The sequence below is a fragment of the Trachemys scripta genome, chromosome 6 (genome assembly GCF_013100865.1).
Source record: "Trachemys scripta elegans isolate TJP31775 chromosome 6, CAS_Tse_1.0, whole genome shotgun sequence".
Taxonomy (NCBI): Eukaryota; Metazoa; Chordata; order Testudines; family Emydidae; genus Trachemys; species Trachemys scripta.
The window spans coordinates 20,177,012-20,202,729 of NC_048303.1; the positions used below are offsets into that span (position 1 = coordinate 20,177,012).

At 44.0% G+C, this 25,718-nt stretch overlaps 1 protein-coding gene across 3 annotated transcripts in view; it reads right to left on the minus strand.

Moving 5' to 3' along the window:
• The window catches only part of PDZD2 (PDZ domain containing 2), a 192,957-nt gene extending 172,868 nt beyond the window's left edge, over window positions 1-20,089 (minus strand). For all 3 annotated transcript variants that reach the window (XM_034773801.1, XM_034773800.1, XM_034773799.1), the window contains exon 1: window positions 19,235-20,089. In XM_034773801.1, the coding sequence (XP_034629692.1) occupies window positions 19,235-19,713 (479 nt within the window). In that variant the 5' untranslated portion in view covers window positions 19,714-20,089. The remainder of the gene's footprint in view (window positions 1-19,234) is intronic.
• Between the last annotated feature and the right edge of the window lie 5,629 nt (window positions 20,090-25,718).

Consider the following 25,718-nt stretch of genomic DNA (forward strand, 5'->3'; position numbering starts at 1 on the left):
AAACAACAAACAAGAAACCAAGAGGCACAAGGTAGAGTTTTAGAGGAATTTACCTCAATTACATGTCTGTTTCTGGTCTTAATTACACGGGCATAGATAGGTGAGAAGATAATCAGGACCACAGCATGCATTTTGGTAGTCTAGGTATGTAATCTTTTGTCAGGGAGCTCTTGCAGTGGTTTCAGTAGGATCCATGATTGTCCAATGTAATATATATATGGGCGGCTTCGAATATTCCAGTATATGTTGAGAATTTTATAGGACGCTTGTCCAAATAAGGAAAAATACAACTTCCAATATTCTTCAATCTTGCTACCGATCTAATCATTAGATGTGAGAACATTCAAGGTTAGAGAAATCAGTAGAGCATGGGAGATGAGGGATGATGTTTGCACACAAGTATATCATCAACATATGATAATTATCTTTGATTATTAGGGTTGGCTGAACCATATTCTGCAAATTCCATATTCAACCAATAAATAAAATATATTAAACACATACTTTGGTCTCTTATTCAACCAGCTGTAAGTATTATAAGGCTTAATGATTCCGCCCCACTCAAAGCTCCCCCAGGGTCTGACGTCAATTATTTCCCCATCTTTCTTCAGACATAAAGCTATTTCTACCTCTTTGCTTCTTTTATTTCTTTCCAATCTCTTCTGAAGTCCATATCCCTCAAGACAGATGTTTATTTCTACACCAAGTTGCCTGAGATTTCTTTTGTTGTATAATGACCCTCAAAGATGTTTTCCAGGGTCTGGCATACGAACCTTAGGTGCTATCTTTTATCACCCACGCCATAAAATAATCTTTAGAAGCACCAAGACTCTAGCTTTTTCATATATTATTTAAAACCCAAGCCACATACACAGAGCTCTGTGGTAAACTTTTGTTGACTTTGACTACCGAGCTCCAGCCATTAACTTCTGATGCATTCCACATCAATATACATCAGCTTTATTATTTCTCTCCACGCAGCATCGCTGGTGAATTATTGAAATCAGTTTTCTTTTAACCACATTGCTCATTCAAATGAAATTGGATAATTTATGAAACACAGTTTTCTGTCCTACTGTGCTCACTACTTGTTTTCTGAATGCATGTAATGAACAAAACCAAATCAACTCGGAAACAATACTGCTTATAGTTTGGTAAGGTTTACTTACACCAAAGTAAACCAAAAGTAACTCCCCCAAAGACCATGGAGTTATCCTAGCGGGAGTGATACCAGAGTCAAGGCTACTAAGCCTCATTCTTCTATGCAATAAAACTGTTCTCCAAAGCCCTCCACAACAAGAGAGCAAAAGGCAGAGCAAACGGCAGAAGCAATGACCTTTAGCCCTTTATTTGGTAACCTGCAGCACTCCATGTGTAATATATCTATGGAGGCATACCTACAGACATCACAGGTCATCAGAGGGGTTTGAACCCCCAAAACACAGGCCCTTATAACTGAAGGTAAAGAATAATTCCCTAACAGTGATTAAGCACTAGGCTGTCATACTTCCCAGGACAAGCCACTAAGGGGAGACATGACCACATGCACTAAATCAGTGTGACGTACATACATACAGGCCTGAGGTCATCTGTCAGATGAATCACCCACATGTGGCTCAGGAAATGGAAATGGAACTCAGGACACTTATTTCTCTACAAGCAATCTAAAATTGGGCCGATGTCTTTTTTTCCCAGAGACTATAAATTGTAAAAAACCTTTATTTTTACTACTCTGATGTCTAAATCTACCAAAACAGAATAGGGAATGGTCTGGCCAGCAGCTGAAATTAAAAAGAAGCTTCCACCTGTTTAAACTGTAGGGGTTATGGGGTGGGCCGGGGGAGGGAGTTCTGCATTCAGACTTATTAGTCTTCCTGTTACTCAAACCAAAGAGGGCTAGTCCTGTTTGCTTTACTCAGATGGCTAGTTCCACTGACGTTAATGGGACTACTGCTCACTTGACTCATGGCCCATTGTTTTTAACTAGAACATTTCTGGGAATAAATATTTTTCTTGAATTAGTTGCTTTTCCTATATGGGGGTGGGGGGACGGGACGGGAACACACGGCTTATTAATTTAGAAGACTTGGTGACTATAGTTCCCTAGTTACTTTGTTGGAGTGAACATTCCATAAGGAATTTTAACACAAGAACTTTGTGGATATTTGCAGGTTAATCCAATAGGCCATTACAGTGAAATTCCAGAAACCCAGTTACCACTGAGCAGGGGGAAAGGATCTCAATGTTATTGGTCCCCTAAATCTAATTTCACATGGGAAAGTCAATAGTTACTATCATAAAAAGGGAAATTAAACAGCAAAAAGAAAGTTAAATAATGACAAACCTACAAAACCATAGCAACTGAGAGTTGGACACTCGCTCCGATGCAGCAACGCTTCAGTGCTTGCATGAATAGTGATGGATTTAAACACATGTGCCAGTGCTTAGATGAAACTAAGCCTCCCTTTATTGTATTGCAAAGTTCTTCCAACACAGAGTGATCTTTAACACCTATGCTCCACAAATGTACATCAACTCCTAGAGCCAACCCAGCATCCCTGGATTCCTGTTAATTCCCATGAGAGTTTGGGAGCACAACAACAAATTCAGACTTGGATCCTTACTATACATCTATCAAGCAAGTTAGAGAAACAGTTGAATTTCAGCCTCAACTTTCAGTTACTAGTAGGGTGATGAGCAATTAAAGAAAGCCCGTTACATTTTCTGGGTTTCACAATTTACATTGGACCAGTCAAGTTACTTTCAACATGACTTCTGTACTGCATTACTAAAGTGAACTACATGGTAACTGCTTAGCATTTGATACTCTTCTCTTACACCCGTTTAAATAAGAAGTAACCATGTTGAAGTCAGTGGACTTACAAACAGCATGAAAGGACACTCAGGCCCTTATGAAATAGCACAGCTCTCAAGTTTTGTTGATTAACATGCTTTTTTCTGCACTATAGTCTTCCCAAAGCTTAGACATGCTATAGTCCCTGAACAGAGCCACAACTGTATTTGGTAAGTAAAAACTCCCACACAGAAATATATATTAATCATGTATACAAAAAGGCATGCACAGAAGCGTTTCTCTTTGATGCCGCCTGAGATCCAAAATACATTCAGCTGGACTGCACAGTGCTATAAAACAAAAATCACACAACCCTGTTGCTCAAAATATTTATAAGACATTGCCCCCTGGAGGAAATAGAAAAATCTATGTTGTGTCTGAATTTTTGTTAAGGGTTTTGTTAAGGTACAAACCAGGAAAGTCTACGTCTGAAAACCACTTTAACAAGAACTTCATGTCCAAAACCGACTTACTGTCATTATTACTGCAACTAATTTTCCAGCAGAGAACTTCACAGCTTCATGATAAAGCACTTTATTGCAGCTCCTTTAATTAACTGGTGATTAGCTCGGCTAGTCGTTCAGAAGGTATTCCAGAGTCTACTGGTTACAATGAGGTTCAGTACTTGATTGACCTTTAGGCACCATGCAATAAAAATAACAACATTGTCCATGCAAAACTTGCGGGCTTTTCATAGACACATGGGCCCTAGCATAACATAAGGATGGGCAATATATCTATTTTTATTTGAACATGAGGTAATTTAGAAGGGCATCAGTAAACCCTTTTTTCCTACCAGTTAGCTAGTCTGGACTTGTTTGTCCCAGGGACAAGGTTTCTTTAGTAACTGACCAGGAAAAATCAATCACAACAATAATTCTTCCTTCTAATCACCAGACAGTTAGCTCTCATTTTTTCCAGGAGAATTACAGCCATCCCTAATTTCCACATATGGGACTTACAGGAAACCAAAGGGCTGTAATGACCCTGAAATATTTAAGTGCATATGTAATGCCAACAGACCCCGAGATCAGGGGATGAGCCTCTACCGTCTACCGCATGAGCTAAAAGCCAACTAAATATTAGGTAAGGCTTTAGAGCAAACTCATTTTCTCTCCTTCTAAGTGGTCTCGGTGTCACTACATGGGACAGAAGACCACACCCAGGAGGTGTGGGGGTTACACATGTACTGGTTCATACAGGCAAAAACCAATTAATTAATTATAAAATCGAAGGAGCAGAGACGCATACTTATGCATGAATCCTTTCTAAAACGTGCCAGTAGGTCTTAGTCAGCAGCAGGAAAAATAACCCCTTTAGTTCAACTTTTCAAGAATTCTCCCATTTAATTTTGCTCTTCTGTTTTACCATAGCCTGAATAAGTTTTCCTCCTACTCATGTCCATTTCTTATGGAAGAAGCTGTAACAAAGAATATCTTTGGCAGGGCTTCTGGCCACAGAGCACTGGGTGGCGTAGAATAGGATTTGCTGCTGTTTTTACTGGCTGCAAGTTAATTATGTTACCCCTGTAATGACAGGGTAAGAATGTGTCAAACTACATCTTCCTGAGCTGCCGCAACCTGCACATCATATCCAGATAGCTTGATTTGTTCTTGCTCATGTTATCGTTTTGCTGATTACAGCCATATAATGAGCTGTGTCTGAAGGCACAGTCTCTGCTATGCAGAGCGTACCGCCTTTCACTCCCAGTCAGCAATGGAAACGGAGAGAGCTATTAAAGGCTGGCCTGTGTCTGGTACATAAGCCCGTCATACCATATCCTGCACCTGATTCAAAGAGGAGGGAAATGAGCATCCAGGAGTGCATGACATCACTCTTCGCCTGGAGGGAAGTGTCATGTCGGATAAGCAAAGTGTAAAGCTCTTCAACAGAACGAAAGAGACGTTGCCCCAAAATCGTTCACCAAACAAGCGGTTTCTTTTCTTTTTTCAAAAAAGTCATCTGCATTCTCTGCTGAGCAGACTTCCACTTTCCATCTGTATCCTTCTCACTTCTATTTCTAAACTGCAGGCTGGTACTCGGTGCCTCCTTTCTTGGCCTGAGTGAGCATGACCTTTGCATGAGTAACCCACTAGTCAGTGTGTTGTGAGTCCCCCTTTATGGCTGCTCCATATAGGATGAGAGTCTTACAGCCCCACCGAAAGAGCCTGGACTCTCTAGCTCAAGCCGTGGCAGCTCATGCTTTTACCTGCGTGTCACTCAAGATGGGAGCTGTCATGCATGGATACACAAAGTGGGTGGGAAGGTGCAATAGCCTTCCTCCGCTCCTCTTGAGCCCCTCTCCCCTAGGCAGGAGCACTGAATCTTGGAGTTCTTCTAAGTGCAGGGACTTCTCCCTGGGACAAATACTCAAACAGGATGGCAGGGAAGCGTGGCCAAGCTTTTTCCTATATCCCCACCACACCAGCCAACACAGCTGAAAAGGGAGATCATGCTGCATATTCGTAATAAGTGTGGCAGCTTGCCCATCCCCCTGTGTTTGGGTCAGCCCTCCCACCCCCTCAATTAGGGCAGCTCTAGTCTACACCATCTCTATGCAGGGCTCATGCCTTAACCATACAACCTGGCCCTATGCAAATTTCCTTTGACTTCCAGCATATTAAATGTAGTTGCTTATCATTAGCAGACTAGAAATACCACTGAGAATGACTGAACATTGTGAGTCAGTGAGTGAGCACACAAGCATTATAGAAAGAGTGAGGAGAATGGGCACAAAATGTTCTCTGTGCGTTGATTTGAACAATTACGCCTTTAATTATGCATGGCTAAAGCACTCTGTGCTGTGCTAGCAAATGCACCATCAGCGCGTGTATGAAAATAGCAATGCTCTCCTGATAGGAAACCTCACCTGCTCTTTGCTGAGGGGCAGAGACAAGATGCCATATTTTGTGCAATTTGCAGATTAATGAGATTCACGCGGAATTCTGCAAGTCAGAGACTGCCTTGTAGCTTGGGAAGCAGAGGTACCTGCTGCAAAACTGGAACTCCCATGAAAACGGCAACTTGCTCACTAGATTTTGTAGTGCAAGCACTTTTCAGAGGTAGTAGATGATCAGACCATATAGTGAAATGGAGATACGTACCATGCATTCGGCACTGATGTGCCTCTGTCTTAATAAAAGGTTTTTTAGCGCTCTGGTGCTAACGAACTTATCAGATTTGTTATTTACCTCAAAGCCTTTTACACACTTTGGGGCAGCATCACCAGCCTCCTCCCAAGCCTTTTGGTGACCTACTCCAGCCTGCCTGGAGAGTCCCATCTGCCCACGAGGTGCCCAGGGGGAAGAGAACTACAGCAACTAGGCAACTACCAGAGCTGACTTAGCACACAGCTCAAAATAAACACATCCCCCAGAAAGTGAAGATGGGCATGGCAGGAGGCCAAAGGAAAGTTTGTTTCCCTCTTGTAGTCCTGGCTGAAGGAGGATTTATAGGTCTCATCAGGTAGAGACCACTCGTATATATTTTTGCCACAGGGTCTTGGAGGGGAATAGGAGGTAGAGCAACTAGGATGCAAAAGACAGTCACAAGTGACTCTTATCTGTAGCCAAAATATTTTTTTGGAGGGGGCCGGGGGGGTATCTGTTTGGAACACACTGTGACAGACCCAGACCAGTGGGTACAGGAGCAGGTAGAGGGCAAATATACTGGTCACTGGATGAATAGTTTTCTGTTCCCTGAGCGTCCAGAGCAGGGGCTGCATTTAGAGTAATCAGGAACCTGCTAGAACCAGTTAAGGCAGGCAGGCTAATTAGGACACCTGGAGCCAATTAAGAAGACGCTTCTAGAATCAATTAAGGAAGGCTAATCAGGGCACCTGGGTTTTAAAAGGAGCTCACTTCAGTTTGTGGTGGGAGTGTGAGGAGCTGGGAGCAAGAGGGTGTACTGCTGGAGGACTGAGGAGCACAAGCGTTATCAGACACCAGGAGGAAGGTCCTGTGGTGAGAATAAGGAAGGTGTTTGGAGGAGGCCATGGGGAAGTAGCCCGGGGAGTTGTAGCTGTCATGAAGCTGTTACAGGAGACACTATAGATAGCTGCAGTCCACAGGGCCCTGGGCTGGAACCCGGAGTAGAGGGCGGGCCCGGGTTCCCCCCAAACCTCCCAATTGACCTGGACTGTGGGTTCTTCCAGAGGGGAAGGTCTCTGGGCTGTTCCCCAACCCACATGGTGAATCTCTGAGGCAAGAAAATCCGCCAATAAGTGCAGGACCCACCAAGACAGAGGAGGAACTTTGTCACAACATGTAGACATGATCCAGCACCCGTCAAAAGCAGTGGAATCTGTCCATTGCCTTCAAAAGTCACTAGATCAGAGCCAGAATCTCTGAACTGCCTTAGTCTTAAAGGTCCCTCTTTCAACCCGCATTTTTTCATTCTAGCCGCCCTTCCAGTGAGCGTCTCCTCCACCTTTTGATGGCTCCAGGCTTCCCATCCCCCTGTCCCTGGAGAGGGAAGGCAATTATTGTACCAGCTATCCCAAGGCACTTTACAGAATGGGCATGAGAGAGAAGACTGGACTCTGAATGGTGTTCAGTCAGAAAGCTAACAACCAAGAAGAAATAAGAGGCAGGGGCAATAGAGATTTGAAAAGTGATGTTGTGTTGATGAGCCAGGGATAGACAGTATGTTCCAGCAACAGGGGAGAAGGCTCTCATCTCAACAGTAGAGCGACTGGGCAAAGAGAGGCAGGGCTGCCCAGAAGGGGGGGGGCAAGTGGGGCAATTTGCCCCAGGCTCCGCAGGGGCCCCCACGAGAATATAGTATTCTATAGTATTGCAACTTCTTTTTATGGAAGGGGCCCCCAAAATTGCTTTGCCCCAGGCCCCCTGAATCCTCTGGGTGGCCCTGAAGAGAGGAGGGAGAGGGAAGCCAGATGTTATATGAGCTGAGAGAATGGAGAGGTGGAGCACAGCAAACCCACGCTCCCATTCACAAAGCAAAGAAGGCAAACAAGCTCTATGATCTTTGCCGGCTCTGGGGATTAGTGACCTTCTGCTTAAGTCCTTTACTCTTGAAAGAGGATTTTGGAGAAAGCTCATTTCTTCCTGCAAATTATTTCTCAACATGTTTAGCTAATCTGCCTCTATCTTTCCTGGAGACTTAAAGAAAGGGAAAAAACAACACCGCACAAATATGTTCTAGTCCTACTAGCTTCTGAAAGGGCTTAACATCCATCATCACAGTGCTTTGGGGAAGTCCCACAGTGCACTTGGGGCTCTGCGCGCCAACATTTGGGGTTTAAATCCTCTCGGGGGGATGATCTACTGCGTCTGAGGACTATTAGCATCACGTAGTGCAGATTATTTCTCATTTTGCACAGATCCATCGCACACTGACAATACAAATTCAATTTGAAAAGAATAGCATAAGCCAAGGTTTTCTTGGGCTGCTGATTCATTATCTTCAGAGCACATCTGCCGGGGGCTACCAAAGCATTTCGAGCTGCACACTCATGCTAAGCAGACCCATGTCCCATAACTGGAGCCCACTGGGGTTCGATAATTGTAAATAAAATGAAGACAAAAACAATGATCTACAGCAGCTTGGGTTTTTAGGTTAGTCGCGTGAAATTTAATCCCTTCCATTCTATGAGGAGAAGCCACTGTTTTAGGCTTTGGAGAAAACTATGTTCTGAACCCAGTGATGTGCTGTAAATATTTTAACAGGAAGTTCCCATAATAATTTTGCCCATTGTCCTGGGGCGAGGGGTCAGGAAACTTATTCATTTGTTTTCGCATTAAAACAAAAATATTTTCTCATACACATAACCAAGGAAAGAACACTGGGCAAACAAACTTCTCTTAAACTGCACTTTGTTGAAAGTGTTTATACTTTGTTCCTGAAAAAAATATACTGAATCCATTTACAGTAAAGTACAGTCATCCACCTGTCGAATTTCAAGTGTTTGGTGGCATCTGGGGTACTTTTCTCTGGAGCATTTTTTTTTTTAAATTGGCAGTGGGTGCAATCTCATTTATTCCACAAGGCAAAAAGGGGAATGACAACAGCTATCAGACAGGATGATACTATCAGGCAGGGAAATCATCCCAACTTTCCCTAATTTTTTTCACTGTATAAACTGTGTGTATGCATCTATGCGTAGTAGAATATATAAGGTTTCAGAGTAGCAGCCGTGTTAGTCTGTATCCACAAAAAGAACAGGAGTACTTGTGGCACCCTAGAGATGGCCCATTTCAGACAGTTTGACAAGAAGGTGTGAGGATACTTAACATGGGGATTAACATCTTGATTATCACTACAAAAGTTTTTTTCTCCTGCTGATAATAGCTAATCTTAATTAATTAGCCTCTGAGAGTTGGTAGGGCGACTCCCACCTTTTCATGTTTTCTGTATATGTATATATATCTCCTTACTATATGTTCCATTCTATGCATCCGATGAAGTGGGCTATAGCCCACAAAAGCTTATGTTCAAATAAATTTGTTAGTCTCTAAGGTGCCACAAGTACTCCTGTTCTTTTTGAGAATATATAGGAAATTCTAATGACTGAGCCTACTAATGAACATCTGGGCCAAGAAATTTCTTTCTGTGATTACTGAAAACAGAAGTATTTCAACCACTGACCCAAATGAATCATCATTTTAAACTCCTGTGGCTGCTCCAAAGATTGCCCCAGCCACCAATGGGGAAAACAGACAGTGATTATGGCAAAACACTTACTGCACTGCCAGCATCTCACCCCAATGTGGCAGAAAGCCGTGCCTTTGTGATAAAATGCAGAATAATCAGAGCACTTCCCTCTGAAATGACAGGTCATATTTTTGTAATGAAGTTCCTCCCACCCACACTTCTTAGACACCATAGTACAAATAAGCGATGGCCACATTAACACCACCCTATACAGAAAACCCACCGACCGCTACGCCTACCTTCATGCCTCCAGCTTCCACCCCGGACACACCACACGATCCATCGTCTATAGCCAAGCGCTGAGGTACAACCGCATCTGCTCCAACCCCTCAGACAGAGACCAACACCTACAAGATCTTCACCAAGCATTCTCAAAACTACAATACCCACACAAGGAAATAAAGAAACAAATCAACAGAGCCAGACGTGTACCCAGAAGCCTCCTGCTACAAGACAGGCCCCAAAAAGAAACCAACAGAACTCCACTGGCCATCACCTACAGTCCTCAGCTTAAACCTCTCCAATGCATCATCAGTGATCTACAACCCATCCTGGACAATGATCCCTCACTTTCACAGACCTTGGGAGGCAGGCCAGTCCTCGCCCACAGACAACCCGCCAACCTTAAGCATATTCTCACCAGCAACTACGCACCGCACCATAACAACTCTAACTCAGGAACCACCCATGCAACAAACCTCGATGCCAACTCTGCCCACATATCTACACCAGCAACACCATCACAGGACCTAGCCAGATCAGCTACAACATCACCGGCTCATTCACCTGCACATCCACCAATGTTATATATACCATCATGTGCCAGCAATTCCCCTCTGCTATGTACATTGGCCAAACTGGACTGTCACTACGCAAGAGGATAAATGGACACAAGTCATATCAGGAATGGCAATATACAAAAACCTGTAGGGGAACACTTCAACCTCCCTGGCCACACAATAGCAGATGTAAAGGTAGCCATCTTACAGCAAAAAAACTTCAGGACCAGACTCCAAAGAGAAACTGCTGAGCTCCAGTTCATTTGCAAATTTGACACCATCAGATCAGGATTAAACAGACTGGCTATCCAACTACAGAAGCAGTTTCTCCTCCCTTGGTGTTTACATCTCAACTGCTAGCAGAGCACCTCACCCTCCCTGATTGAACTAGCCTCATTATCTCCATACTGATTTATACCTGCCTCTGGAAATTTCCATTACTTGTGTCTGATGAAGTGGGCATTCACCCACGAAAGCTTATGCTCCAATACTTCTGTTAGTCTTAAAGGTGCCACAGGACCCTCTGTTGCTTTTTACAGATTCAGACTAACATGGCTACCCCTCTGTTACTGAAAAATAGGCTGCTCTTGAAATCTAGAACTTTCAAAAAATGTTTTTTCAAAATGTTTCAGGGGGAGGCGGGGATTTAGCTTGTTGTCTTTTCTCTCTCCTCCTTCCCCCTGCTTTTTTGATGGCAATGTGGAAGGAGGAAGAAAGGAGGGGAAAGGAGAAGTAGAAGAGAAGGGGGGGACAAAAACAAAGATCTTTAATAAAAATGTTCATGAAAAATTACAAATATGCAAAAAAAAATTTTTTGAAACATGCAGAGCAAAAATGACCAAAATTTTCAAAGTATTTTGCAAATTTCCCCCCAATTTTTTGACCAATTCTACTCAGAAAGGTTTTAGATCTACCTTCTCTATTCCAATCCACACAGCAGATATACTGGTGTCTATTCTGCACTCCCGCTGTGTACATAGCTCCAGAAGAGTTATACGCTCTTGAAGACCACTACCCATGGAGTGCAGAAGAGAATTTAGCTGTTGGATGTGGTGCAAACAATACTAGAAGCAACTGTAAGAAAAAGGAACCTCACTAACTCACACTGACTGAGAAGCCCATTGCAACACACCAGTTGTGACAAGTTAGCAAACAAAATCTACCTAATACTCCTGGGGGAATTCTGCACCAAAAAACTAAAAATTCTGTGCACAATATTTTAAAATTCTGCACATTTTATTTATCAAAATAACAATATAATCATGGGCCAGTTTCAATTATTTTGGTAATTTATTTCAAAATACCTGTCAGCAAGTATGTCTGTAACAATACAGACCACAAAAAAAGATTCAGGAAATGTTTTTTGACAAATAGATACCTTTCTAGGCAGATTAACATAGAACTTGATGCATCTTTGTTGACAGTTATCTGCTGTTTCAGTGAAATTAAATATTTAATTTAAACAAAATCATTATACAAAAGTATGTTATACAAAAGTTCTGTAACAACCCGGCCTAAGAGAGCACTAGCATCCTTAAAGACTGTTTTGTGTGTCTGTCAGTCATGGCTTGTCCAAGTTCAAGCTTCTATGTGTATTGTAAGGTTTTTGGGTCACGCCACTGTAGCAGGAGGGAGGGTTAGTGAGTTAGCAGTAGTTTAGTTGTAGGATAGCAGGTGGTTAGCATGGGGAAGGGAGACCCAGGGTAGAGTGTGTGTGTCGGGGAGAGTGTCTGTGTGGGTTGGGTCGGATACATGGTGCACTAGCCAACACCCCTTTGTCTCTGGAGGTCGTATGCACGCCCCCATGCCAGGTGCAGGCAGGATTGCTGGGGAGGGGTGCTGTCCTAGGTGGGAGAGGAGGGGGTGAGCATATATAGGCTCATATATGCACAAAGACATTACATGTATACGAAACTAATACACTTGAAACAAAAAAATCGGGGGGAAAAGCATTTTCATGGAAATCACAAATTCTGCATGAAAAAATAAAATTCTGCCGGGAACATTAATTCTGTGCAAATTCTGCACTGCGCAGTGGCGCAGAATTCCAGCAAGAGTAATAATGTATTTTGTTCATTTTGACAGGGGTAATTTGGCTCTAATTCTAAATCTGTAGAAGTTCAACACCACATTATCACACTACTGAGAAGTGGGGAGAGAGAGCCTGGATTGAGTTTTATAAAGTTTGCATATTTAACATGTGCAAGATTCTACTCAAAATAATACTGATCAGTTTAATTAGAAAAGCTTTACAACCCATCACAGCTAAAAACACCATTGAATATAAAATACAGTAGCAGTAAACGCTATGGGTAAGATCCTGGCCCTACTAAAGTCAGTGGGGGGTTTGCCATGTCTTCAATGGGGCCAGTACTTTACCCTAAATAGTTAGGCTTGAAGCTGTCTCCCCATTACAAGTCTGATTTGTAATCATCGGGGCCCCAACTTTTTTGAAAAAAAACCAATTCCCCTGCAATTTCATATGCCATGTTTCATCCCATTGTAAAATTCATTGGGGAAATTTAAGGGCTGAGGGGTGTGAAGAACGGAAAAATATTTTTCAAGTCATGGTTGTCAAAATTATCCTGGGTTTGTGGGTGATAGAAAACTGACTGGATACCTTAACTGTACATTTCCAGGCATTGTAATATTTGGATGTTTTAGGAGGTGTAGAATTTTTGTAAAGCAATGTAACGTCATTTTGGGGTGGTGGGTGGACTCCTTTGAAATGCAGTTTTAGCTGTAACTTACTTTTTTTCTCTTTTCCTTTCCCTCTTTTAGTTGAGGGAAGCTTTTCAGTTTTGATATTAAAACTAAAAGATGACATGTCCAGTCATTCAAAAGTATTGGTGGTGTGATTTGCAATTAAATATATCAAATTGGTGGGTGTTCATTACCAAACATTTCTTTGGTAATCCTCCTGGGGCTTCCTAAATGATATGATCACACTCAGAGAAATGAAGATTTAATCTCTCATCTGCTAGACTACTTATGGCCTCTTACTGGGGAAAAAAAATAGCCCCAAATTGGAGGAATGGTTCAAAAAAATGGGGGCGTTTTTGTTGTGGAAGAATACATCAAGTACATATCTTGCAAAACAGACAGAGGACAAATAGCTACTTAAAAGTTTTGGTTACCATTTATTCATTGCTCAAAGTACATTTGTCTGCAATAAACATCTCACCTATCCAATTATATTTTTAAATATTAATGTTTGACAGACACACTGGTTTAATAAATAGGGCCAGAGTTAGTATTTTCACTGAGTTAAATAAGATCTTGAGAAACAACACATGCTAAGTGATGTAAGGAGGTTCACTCTGTAATATGGTAGCATTCTGACAAATAAAGAGATTTGATGATACTGCACAATCTTTCTCTAAACAGAAAGATACGCTCAGCAAAAAAACCAAAAAAAACCCTCAGAGATTATTAACGTTTTATTTCTGTTGTTTCCATTATAATGATTTGTAAACTTTTTAAAAAACTTCCGAAATAAATAATTACTAAAAAAACAAAACTAAAACCAGACTTAGCTTTCTGAACGCAAAATGGCACAATTAGTTATGCAACCACTAAGGGCCTGATCCTTGGAGATGATACATGCGTCCCCTCAAGATGCTGACTGACCTCAACTCCCATTGACTCCACTAGGAGCTCAGGCCCTGGCAGGAGATGCTCAGCCCTCACAGATTCAGGCCCTAAAGCAGCACAGTCCACAGACGTGATTATGCCAACACTGGATGAATGAGGCAGAAGTAATAGGCTGCTATCTAAGGTGCAGACATGATCACTGATGGGAAAGGAAATGCAGAAAGAGTACATGGATGGTTTGATAACCACTTTACAAACAGATTAAGTCTGCTTGAGTAGGAAAAAGGGCCCTCTAACTTCTGTAGATTATCAGTTGTCTTTTGTGATACATTTTGTAAATGGCATGGAACAAAATCATCTAAAGAGTAACTACGCCCCTTCCCTACCCCCTGCCCCTGGTTCCTGCCTTCCCTTTTTTGCCTATTTGTGTGTGTCTTTTTAAAAAAAAAGATTGTTACCTCCACCCTAACGTGTTATGTCTGTGTAATATTGTCGGTGTATTGTCTGGACTTGCAGCTTCGACACGTTGTGAAGTTGCATAATTGTGTGATTTTATTGGCTAGCTATACAAGCTGTCAGTCTTTTTTGTATTTGTAGCGTTTGTTTCTTTATGAAAAATTATTTAAAAAAAAAAAAGAAAAATAATACCGTGACTATATACCGAAGAGTGCCTTATGTAGACTGCAACATGATCATTCCCTGTACGGGCAACAAGAGTGCGTTTCTGGTACACATGTTTCAGAGCAATAACTACAAACTAAAATTAAACCCAGTTCTCACTCACTCAAGCCCAGGCTAACCTTGGCATGAGCCACAAAGAGAATTTTAACTCTATGAATCATGCATGTACTATGCAAACTGAGTCACGCATCAAAGCACAGAATTAATGCCCCTTCACATCAAACAAGGATGTTGCCCTTAATAAGCAAGAGAATTCCAACACGGTGGCTAGCACTGAGAAGCACAGAGGCAGCCCTGCCTATCCCTGCTGAGAATCTCCATTACTACAGGCCCCTACAGATTCAGTGAAACCTGAAGAACCAGCAGGAACAGGCTCTGCTACTATAGCAGTAACATAGAAACACTGAGTGCTACAATTTTGAAATAAGCCTAATTAGAGGCAGCAAAGAGTCCACACGTTGATTCCCTTTCACTCCGCCATATTTACAAACTGCATCTTACAATGGTGGGCAGGAGTCATCACTGTTTTGAGATCCCTGAGAAACCTCCAGCTTTTAAAGGGTGCTGAACATGATTTACAAGGTGGTACCTACAAAGTCCTGTGCACACCACTTAAACTTTAGGCGTGCCATTTGCTACTCAGGGCTTGTCTACACTTACCAGGGGATCCATGAGCAGCGATCGATGCATTGGCGGTCGATTTAGCGGGTCTAGTGAAGACCTGCTCAATCAACTGCAGATCGCTCTCCCGTCAACTCCTGTACTCCACTGGATCGAGAAGAGTAGGGGGAGGCAACGGAGATCGCGTAGTGTGGACCCCCGCGGTAAGTAGATCTAAGCTAGGTCAATTTGAGTTACACTATTCATGTAACTCAAACTGACGTAGCTTTGAACGAATTTCCCCTGTAGTGTAGACAAGGCCTCAGAGGATGAATCCAAGCATTCACAACAGCATCAGAAGTGAAAAAGTCCCATAAGGCCTCAAAGTTTGTTCTATTAATATCACATTCATCAAACAATGGCAATGATTCAGGGGCAGATCAGACCAGGGTGACGAAAATGTCCAGGTCTGTCTACTAAATGGCCTATATTTTTCCCTGGTCCAAGAGATCATAGATCATTTTAGGGTAAGATCTCATGAACTAGCAAGAATCAAAACTGCCACACAACCAAAATCTAGGAATTCCAGCTTCCCAGTGAGGTTTTGCAGGGCTTTTCTAGCTCTGGGAGCTCACAGAACATCTGAGCTGGAAAATTAAAAAAAAGGACATTATTCTAATTATCGGTAGTCTCCGTAGCTTACTGGTTTTGCCACAGAGCCTTTAAAAAACACCACAACTGGAGACTCTCAGGGGTGGAAAATAAAAACAGACACCTGAAAGTCTCAGACTCCACAAAGCATTAACTTCCTTGGCATGAAAAATAATGTGACATTATCCCTGACCTCTAGCAATAGATCACCTTTGATTTAAAGAACAGGTCACTCTGTCTGAGGGGCAATAACACATCATGGTTCCTCATCCATAGGTTAAGGACTGCTCTTAAGAAATGGCCCGTTTTGCAGGCACAGTAAGGTGGTTAGATAGTGTAATACTACCTCTTGTGCACACAATTAATTGCAGAGGCATTTTATTGCAAGACAGAGGCTGGGTCAGGCACCTTTGAAAATCAGATCTGATACTGTGTGAGACACAGCTCCATCTTTCTCACCACCTTATCGCACGCTCTCAATTTGTTTATCAGACGAGAAGCCTCTTGCTCACAGCAGAATTAGATGAAATGGGGCAAAATCACCTCCCACCTTTACGAACACCAGTGGAGCTCAACAGGCACTGTTACGTCTATTGATTGTTTGTATTATGGCAACACCTAGTGGCTACAACTGAAATCAGGGCCCCATTGAGCTAGGTGCTGCCCAAAACACAAAGTAACAGAGAGCTCCTACTCTGAAGGGTTTACAATCATAATAGGCAAGACAGACAAAGGTGGGGGGAAGGACCACTTTTCTAGATGGGAAAGTGAGTCAGAGAGTTTGTCTACACCAGGGGGCAATTCACCCTAGGGGGTTGTGATTTCTAAAGTGCATTATCATGCTGCCCATTAATTGGTCTGTGTAGACCCTGCTGGTGTGCACTAAAGATTCTCTAGTGTGCTTTAAGGTAGCGCTTTACCCCAACCTGTAGAAGAGGCCAGAGAGATTAAATGACCTGTGAGGAATGTGGAAATATTTGTAATGTGTTTACAAACGATCTGTATGACTCTGTACCTGTCCACCAGGCATCACAGATGACTAGGGAGGAATATAAAAATATTGCTTGAGCATGCAGGGATGTAATCAGGAAGGCAAAGCACAATTGGAGTTGCAGCTAGCAAGGGATGTGAAGGGAAACAACAAGGGTTTCTACAGGTATGTTAGGAACAAAAAGGTGGTCAGGGAAAGTGTGGGACCTTTACTGAATGGGGGATGCAACCTAGTGACAGATAATGTGGAAAAAGCTGAAGCACTCAATGTTTTTTTGCCTTGGTCTTCACAGACAAGGTCAGCTCCTAAACTGCTGCACTGGGCAGCACAGTATGGGGTGGAGGTGAGCAGCCCTCAGTGGTGAAAGAACAGGTTAAGAACTATTTAGAAAAGCTAGACATGCACAAGTCCATGGGGCCGGATGCAATGCATCCAAGGGTGCTAAGGGAATTGGCTGATGTGACTGCAGAGCCTTTGGCCATTATCTTTGAGAACTCATGGCGATTGGGGGGAGGTCCCAGACGATTGGAAAAGGCAAATATAGTGTCCATCTTTAAAAAAGGGAAGGAGAATGCGGGGAACTACAGACCAGTCAGCCTCACCTCTGTCCCCAGAAAAATCATGGAGCAGGTCCTCAAGGAATCCATTTAGAAGCACTTGGAGGAGAGGAAGGTGATCAGGAACAGTCAACATGGATTCACCAAGGGCAAGTCATGCATGACCAACCTGATTGCCTTCTATGATGAGATAACTGGCTCTATGGATATGGGGAAAGCAGTGGATGTGATATACTTTGCGTTAGCAAAGCATTTGCTAGTATTCTTGACAACAAGTTAAAGAAGTATGGATTGGATGAATGGACTATAAGGTGGATAGAAAGCTGGCTAGATCATTGGGCTCAATGGGTAGTGATCAATGGTTCAATGTCTAGTTGGCAGCCAGTATCAAGTGGAGTGCCCCAGGGGTCGGTCCTGGGTCTGGTTTTGTTCAACATCTTCATTAATGATCTGGATGATGTGATGGATTGCACCCTCAACAAGTTCACGGATGACACTAAGTTGCGGGGAAGAGGTAGATATGCTGGAGGGTAGAGATAGGGTCCAGAGTGACCTAGACAAATTGGAGGATTGGGCCAAAAGAAATCTGATGAGGTTCAACAAGGACAAGTGTAGAGTCCTGCACTTAGGATGGAAATACCCCATGTACTGCTACATACTGGGGACCGACTGGCTACGTGGCAGTTTTGCGGAAAGGGACCTGGGGATTACAGTGGACGAGGAGCTGGATATGAGTCAACAGTGTGCCCTTGTTGCCAAGACGGCTAATGACATATTGTGCTGCATTAGTAGGAGCATTGCCAGCAGATTGAAGGAAGTTATTATTCCCCCTATTCAGCACTGGTGAGGCCACATCTGGAGTACTGCATCCAGTTGGGCCCCCACTACAGAAAGGATGTCATTCTCCCCCCATTTGGGATTTTACTTACTAGGCCAGATCCTCTGCTGGTATAAATTGACACAGCTTCACTGAAGTAAATGAAGCTATGCTGGTGCACACAAGCTGAGGATCTGGCCATTTTAGTTTTACAGGTGACTTGTTTGACTCTGTGCATCACATTCTAAACCATCCATTGCTGGAGGTAAGCCCTTTTCCTAGAGGGAAGAGATTTTGTGCCCTCTAAAACAAAAATGAGTTTATCACCACTGCACTTGTACTTCCCCATCTTAAACCAGTGAATGAACCTCCCCCTACCACAAACAGGAAGCATGAGCTATTCTGCTGCCTTGCGAAGACCTTCTACAGCATCTAGCATAGAGGTATCCAAACTGTGGGGCACGCACCCCTAGGGAGGCACAGAGGAATGTTGGGAGGGGGCTGGGCCAGCCCCTATGCGGGGTGGGGAGGGAGAGCCACCCAGCTCTGCTCTGGCTCCTATCCCCATCCCCGGCCTCTGTGCATCCCTGCACCAGGCCACGGGTCCAACTGCTGGCCCCCACCATGGCTTGGCTGTGGCTCCGTCTCCGCCTCCAGCCTCAGCTCTTGGCCACAGCTCTGTTTCCAGCTGGGGGTGGGGGTGGGAATGGAGCTGCACCCAGCCACCGGCTGACAGCCCCCACTGCAGCCTGGCTGTGGCTCTGCTCCCGCCCCCATTCCCAGTCCAAGACCCACCCCTCCGCTGTGGCCCCAGCCTCAATCCCCTTATCCTTGTCTGCCTCCCCCTTCCCCCCCCCCCGAGCCATAGCCCTGCTCCCAGACCCAGCTGGGGGGGGGGCATGGACAGCGATAAGGGGGGACATGACCCTGAAAAGTTTGGGGACCACAGCTCTAGCAGATCAATATTAAAGACAACCCATTGCGTTATGCAGCAATCCCGATGCACTGCAGATCTGCAGTAACTGCTTTGCCCCTTACCTTGCCCCACTGACATCCACGCCGACCATTAATTGACCATTCAGGGAAAGAATCTCATCTCTCAGTTGCACTTTCCCACATTTCCCTGCCGGGCTATTTTTCTTTAAGTCCGTTACCCAGATACAGCCAACATCAAGCACCGGGCCTTTGTGCCCTTTCCTCTTTTTCCCTCCTCTCCGTTTCTCTCCATAGTCTCCAAAAGCAGGGATGTTCCCAAAGCTTAAGCCAAGAGCCTCATTTTTGCCCATCTCCTTGGTAAGGTAGAGCGTGCCGATTTCCATGTCTAAAGTGCTGGGACCACTGGGCTGCAATTTGCTGTCATCCATGGAAAAATTTAGTTGTATGTACTCTCTCAGCTTCTGAATGGCAGACTGACACAGCCTCTGCTCTGGCCCTTCCACTTCCTCCCTCTGGCTGTTTTGCAGCCACTGATACAGGAGGGGGAGGAAGAGCATAGCGTTCTCTTGAGTAATGGGCATTATGGGCACCCAAGGATCCCATCATGTGAAGGATGGCTTTCTGGGTTCACTATGCGGGGCTTCACTGATCCTCCTTTCAGAATCACGGCATCCGTCAGCGTCACCCCCAGCCATGTTCAGAGAGAGAGCACACATGGGGAGCCACCACTCAGGTCCAGCGCTGTTGAACTGTTCAGTTTGGCAAAGGATAACAGGACGCTTTTATGAAAACACTGAAACAATTGCTGTGGACGGCTCAGCAAGAGGAGGAAGGAAGTGTCAGTGAATTCTTGTTGGGCTACTTTTACAGCTGGCCAGCTACAAATTACACTGGAGTCCAATGAGAATTCATTCCACAAGGAATGTTGTCAGTTCATCACCACAGCCACTCAACACCTGCTTGGCCTGCAAGATAAAAACAGAAGCATTACGATCCTGGTCATCGTTCCAGCCAAAATGCTGCTCAGCTGCTATGCTCATTAGACAGAAAATAAAATTTTCCTAACGTTTGTGTGTGTGTTTCATAGTCTATTTTGTTCTCCCTTTAATTTTTAGTTACCAGGTTATGCCATTCTGCTGGCTGAGAGTGCAGGGTGTACAGTTCTCTCCACAATCACCATTTGTATTATTCTCTTGTCTACCACTTGGGGGCACCACCTATCCTTCTCAGGAAGAGAATAAAAGGTCATTCTTACAACCTGACCTGCCAACGGAGATCCAGGCCCTATAAACAACAGTATACTCCCTGTCAGAACAAAAGACTAATACAGCAGCTCAGAGGCAGTGATAAAAGCAGAGGACTCCTGGAGAATGGTTCATAGCCTCTGCAAACAAACAGCTTCCATAAATTTCAACGGGAGCTGTTCACAGTCAGGGCTGGAGAACCAGGCCCTTAGATTCTATCCCTGATTCAACCCGAGATGGCGAGTAATGTTAGGGATGTCACTTATGAACCTCTTTGTGCCTCAGTTTATCTGTCTATAATATAGGTACAAGGTAATACTTATTTACCCACAACCCAGGGCTATTGTAAGACACAATAAATGGGCACAAATGATGCCTATAATCCTGTGGATCCCCAAGTTATAGGTGCAAAACACTCTCATCATATACAACTTCCTCCACCAAGCTTTTCAAGTAGTGTTCAATGCTTCTCAGAGGCCAATGTAAAGTGAGTGATTATAGTGACTGTCACATATAAAGCTGACATACAATGGTGTGAGAGCATGGCCTACCCTTATGAGCAGTAGTGCCTAGTGGTCAGCCCAGCCCACCATCCGGCATGGCCTTTTAAGGATTTTCAAACACCCATAAATAAGAACCTAAAGAGAGATAGGGGATAGAGAGATAAACTGTGGCTGGGAGAAAGGCCCTGTTTCTTTAAAGGCCTGGCACCAGGAGCCTGGCAGAGTGAGTGGAGTCAGACTCCCTTTTCCCCCAATCAGGGGATACACTGGGAAGAAGGGGCCAGCATAAAGGCTTCCTTCTCCCTCCCAGGGAGGGCAGACACTGAGAGAAGGCTGGCCTGCTGGACTTTCCAGTTTGGTGAGGGTGTTCAGCTGAAGGGAACTGGCAAAAGCTTTGCAGCTGACTATTCCAAGACAAGAGGCCTGAGCCACAAACTCCAGCCCAGAGAGAGGGCTGAGGGGGGGACGGGGGACTCCTGCTTGAAGGAGACACATATCGACTGCTTTAATGGTAAGAGACAGAGCGCTGCTTACAGTATAGCCCAGCTGCTACAGAGGAGGACAGGGAGTGGTCTTTGAGAAAGCACCTTCATAGCTGACTAAGGAGACGCTGTGAGGAACCGTAGATCCAGGCAGGGATAGCAGAGTCCAGAGACCTGGTGAAGATGTTGACAAGTGGGATGAAGCAACTCAGGAATGTGGCGGAGGGATCAAAGAAACATGCCTTATCCACCCAAAACTGGGTCACTGGGCTGGAACCTGGAGGAGAGTGTGAGCCTGCGTTCCCCTACCTAGTTCCCAGCCAGAACAAGAGGGGGTGCATAGGCATTAAAAGAATAAAAGAGGCCACGAACTAAAAGTTACAGATAAATATCAGGAGACGGGCTCGAAGGCCATTAGATTTTGAGTTGACTATTTGGGGATGTTTCCGTATACTCTGGAAGGGGAATGGACTGAGTAGTGACCTGGCTGGAGAACTAGACCACAGGAAACAACAGATCACTGTGCACCAGAACGGCTAAAGGGGGCACTACACTGAAAACCCCTCCATCATCACACCTGATCACGTGGAGGTGCCTTGGAGCTGAGTTTTCAGGACTAATTGATCATACAACTTTCAATAACTATAGACAAGGTTCAGATTTATTTTAGGTTAGACTCATGGTTCTTCTGGCCTGAATCTATGAATTTCTAACTTTTGTTCTCATTTGCTTAGAGCTGACAGTGTTCTCAGGGAAGCAGGCACCAGATGTTAATTTGGGCCACCATCCTGCAAATAGCTCAGCAGAATGGGGAAGCTATGAGGTTCTGCACAAGAATAGGAGTCCACCTACATGGACCTCATCATAGGTTCGGGGCCATGCATGGCACGAAGCAAATCAAATGAGGGCACTGTATAATTAGCTATGTGATTAACACACACACACACACACACACACACACACACACACACGACTTTGACCTGGGAAAAAGGACTATGGCAACCATCAATAGGAAATCTGCTTCTGAGTGAAACCAGCAGCACCACTGTACAAGACTAAAACAGCTCCATACTCAACAAAGTCAGTGTCTGATGTATCAATTGAACACACCCAGCCTGGTGAGAACAGCAGTTACAACAGCCCAATATACACACTAGCAAAAATAGAAAGGTGACAAACTGTGTGGCAGATTTCTCTTTGGAAAAAGAAAGATCTCACTGAGAAAAATGGCAAACTGAGCTTTGAGCCAAAATGGAGTTTTACCCTGGATTTTGGGACCTCTTTGGGAGACCTTTTTTTTCCATCATCACCCTGTGTTTGCTTTTGTATGCAATGTGTTCCCCAAACAGCTATTTTTACTCTCTCATGTACACGACTTGTGTACAAAATGTTGTGGCTTATTTTTTTCTCCTCGCACTGGCACCACTGGGAAAGGGGAGCACATACTGCACCCTGTAACAGGATGACAGCGCTCCCGCGCCACTGTGCATCATTAACCCCTAAGATTCTGGTTGAGTCACTGAGAATGCTTCTGAGGGCATTTGCTGCATGCCCACTTGTTCTGACCTGTGGTTTAAACCCACGACCTGGCTCTAACTAACCACATGCAGTTTGATAGGGATTTTTATTCCTTTTTTTAAAAAAAGCACAAAGTGAATTAGCTAAACTTCACAAGTTGCACTATCAGTGTCCCCCCGCGCCCCGTGCATGGGCACTGGGGGAAAGCCACCAAACGTCATACACTGTACACAGCATGGTATAAATTAGTCTCATTTTAACAGACGGGTTAAATGGTGCTGCTACCTGGATTAGAAGGTTGCAGATTACTCTAGCATACAGCCCCAAACACCCCTCCCTGACGGAGCCCTAAAGCTTTACATCCAGCAAACCCACACAGATTAGTAATGGACAGAGCCTCTTCCTTTTCTCCAAAAATGAAGTTAATGAGTCAGATGCTCTGAGGTTTGGCTGGAAGCATTTCCATCACCACCGTCCCTGGGGGGTTCCATGTGCGGATTTAATCCTAATTGGTTCCACAGATGGAGGCTGTTGTAAGGGAGACGCAGATATCAGTGTGTTTGCAGGCAAGGTCACGTCCCCTTCTCGGCCAGCATTGCTCACAATTTGTATACTATGGTCCTCCAAGAACCTCCTCTCCCCACGCCACAGAGGCTTTGGGCCCTTTGTGCTGCTACCACTTCCACTCCCTGGAGATTTTTATGATGAGGTCTACTGCAAAAGCATAGATCTAAGAGTGAATCTAGCCCACAGGTCCTGGAGCCACTGAGAGCCTGGTCTCCGCCGTGTTCCACCTACAACTCTCACATTAAATTTTCCCTCAAAGACTGAGTCGACAGTGACACCCTTAGTAAGAACTCCCCATTGCGTGTGGGTACGTCTACACTTGGAGCCGGGGGTGCGATTCCCAGCTTGCATAGAGCAGCATGCTAAAAATAGCATAGCCGCAGTAGCATGGACAGCACAGGCTAAGGGGTTGAGTACAAACCCACCTGGACTCTGCGGGTCCATACTCAGTACTATTAGCCTGTGCTGCCTCTCACGTCTGCCCATGCTACACAACTATTTATAGTGCACTAGCTCAGCGTGAGTATGTCTAGGGGATGTGGGAATCACACCCCTAGTGCCAAGTATAGACACACCCTAAGTTGAAGATGTTTTTCCCTTCGGCTAAAAGCTTCAGTTAAGGAGGCATTTAACTCAGTAGAGAGAACACACTTGTTTCTGTGGGTCTCCAGTCTTTTTTGCTCCAGAGGCTAATCTGAGTTAATGGCACATGTGGTGGTGACTAGTTTTTTAGTTGGATCTCTCAGACTAGCTGAGGGGTGGGAAGAATGGGCTCCAGAAGTGGGTGTATATGAGAGGAGAATAATACAACAATATTTCTTTAGATGACAAGAGGCTTAGACTTTATCACAAGTGCCCCATTGCATATTTGGATATCCTGATTCCATACAGACTTCTGTTTCTTTTTCTGACAAATAGAGTTTTTCCTTCCGGGGGTGCCCTTTTCAAAAAGAACCACGTAAGTAGCTCTCGAACCCCACTTCCTTGTGTGTGGAAAGAGAAATAATAAAGGTCATAAAAATGTCCCACTACTGATTTTTAAAAGTTGATTTATGCGCATACCTCCGGCAGATACAATGTTTAGGATTAATAGTCCTGCCACATCAAAGCCCAGCCCCAAACACCAGAAAAATGTACATACGGTTATTCCTTTTCACTCCTCCAGTGGTATCGGATTAGAATTGTTTTAGGTTATATCTTTTCAGCTATTTGTGATTTCTCCTAAAAATGAAAATAAAAAGAAATGTCTTTCTGCTCTTCAGCCTTTGGGAGGGTGAGTGAATGCTGGTGAAACAAACCCATTACCAGTCAGACATTCATTTATGGATTTTTTTTCCATTCAAATTGAGTTTTCATTCCTTCTTTTAATTCCTGGTAGCATCTAACAGCAATCACATGACGATGAGAACAAAATAAATCTTAATTTCAAAAATAGAGTTTAGTGATCAGAATTTTCGCTAATGGACATATTACTCCTGCAGAATTCAGCATAGGAGTAATTCATAGGCGGGGGTGTCACCACAGGAAAGGTCCTATTGAAGTCATCAGTGAATCTCAGGTTAGGTCTCAGCATGGGTAATAAATTTGGAGCAGGGAGGAAATGCATTGACACTAAAAGCTTCTGATTAACCACAAAAATTAGAGATAGAAGAGATCTATTAAGTCATCTAGGTCCCAATTCAATGAAACGGATGTGAGACTTTCCACTGACACTGGATCAAGCTCCTAATCCAGCCCAGTGGAGACGCGTTTCCTACAATGCATTCTCCAGTGCTTATACCTGCCATACTTGACTTATGTTGACTAAGAATCAAAAGAAGTCAGATGTGTTCAAGCATCCAAACTTCCTTAATCAGCTACAGTAATTGACAGGATTCCATAACATCTGCCTAAGCAGGCTCGGAGGACCCAAAATTGTAACACTTCAAATAGAGGTGCATAGAACTGGACAGGCAGGTTAGAAAAATGCCCAATTGTGCAAGAACATTTGTACCTGAGAACTGGTCAAATGTCCTTTTGGAGTTTTCATGGAAAATACACCAGGCCAAGCACAAAGCGGCACCTGCATTTCAGTCTATCTTAGATACTTATGTATTTATCCTCAACACCCCTGCAAGGTAGGAACATCCTATTATCCCCATTTTACAGTTCGGGACACACAGGCCATCTGCGGTTGAGCAGGGAATTGAACCCATGTCTTGTAAATTCCAGCCTAGCACCCTAAGCACTGGATCATCCTCCTTCTTACACATATCACCAAGGCTTTGTCTAC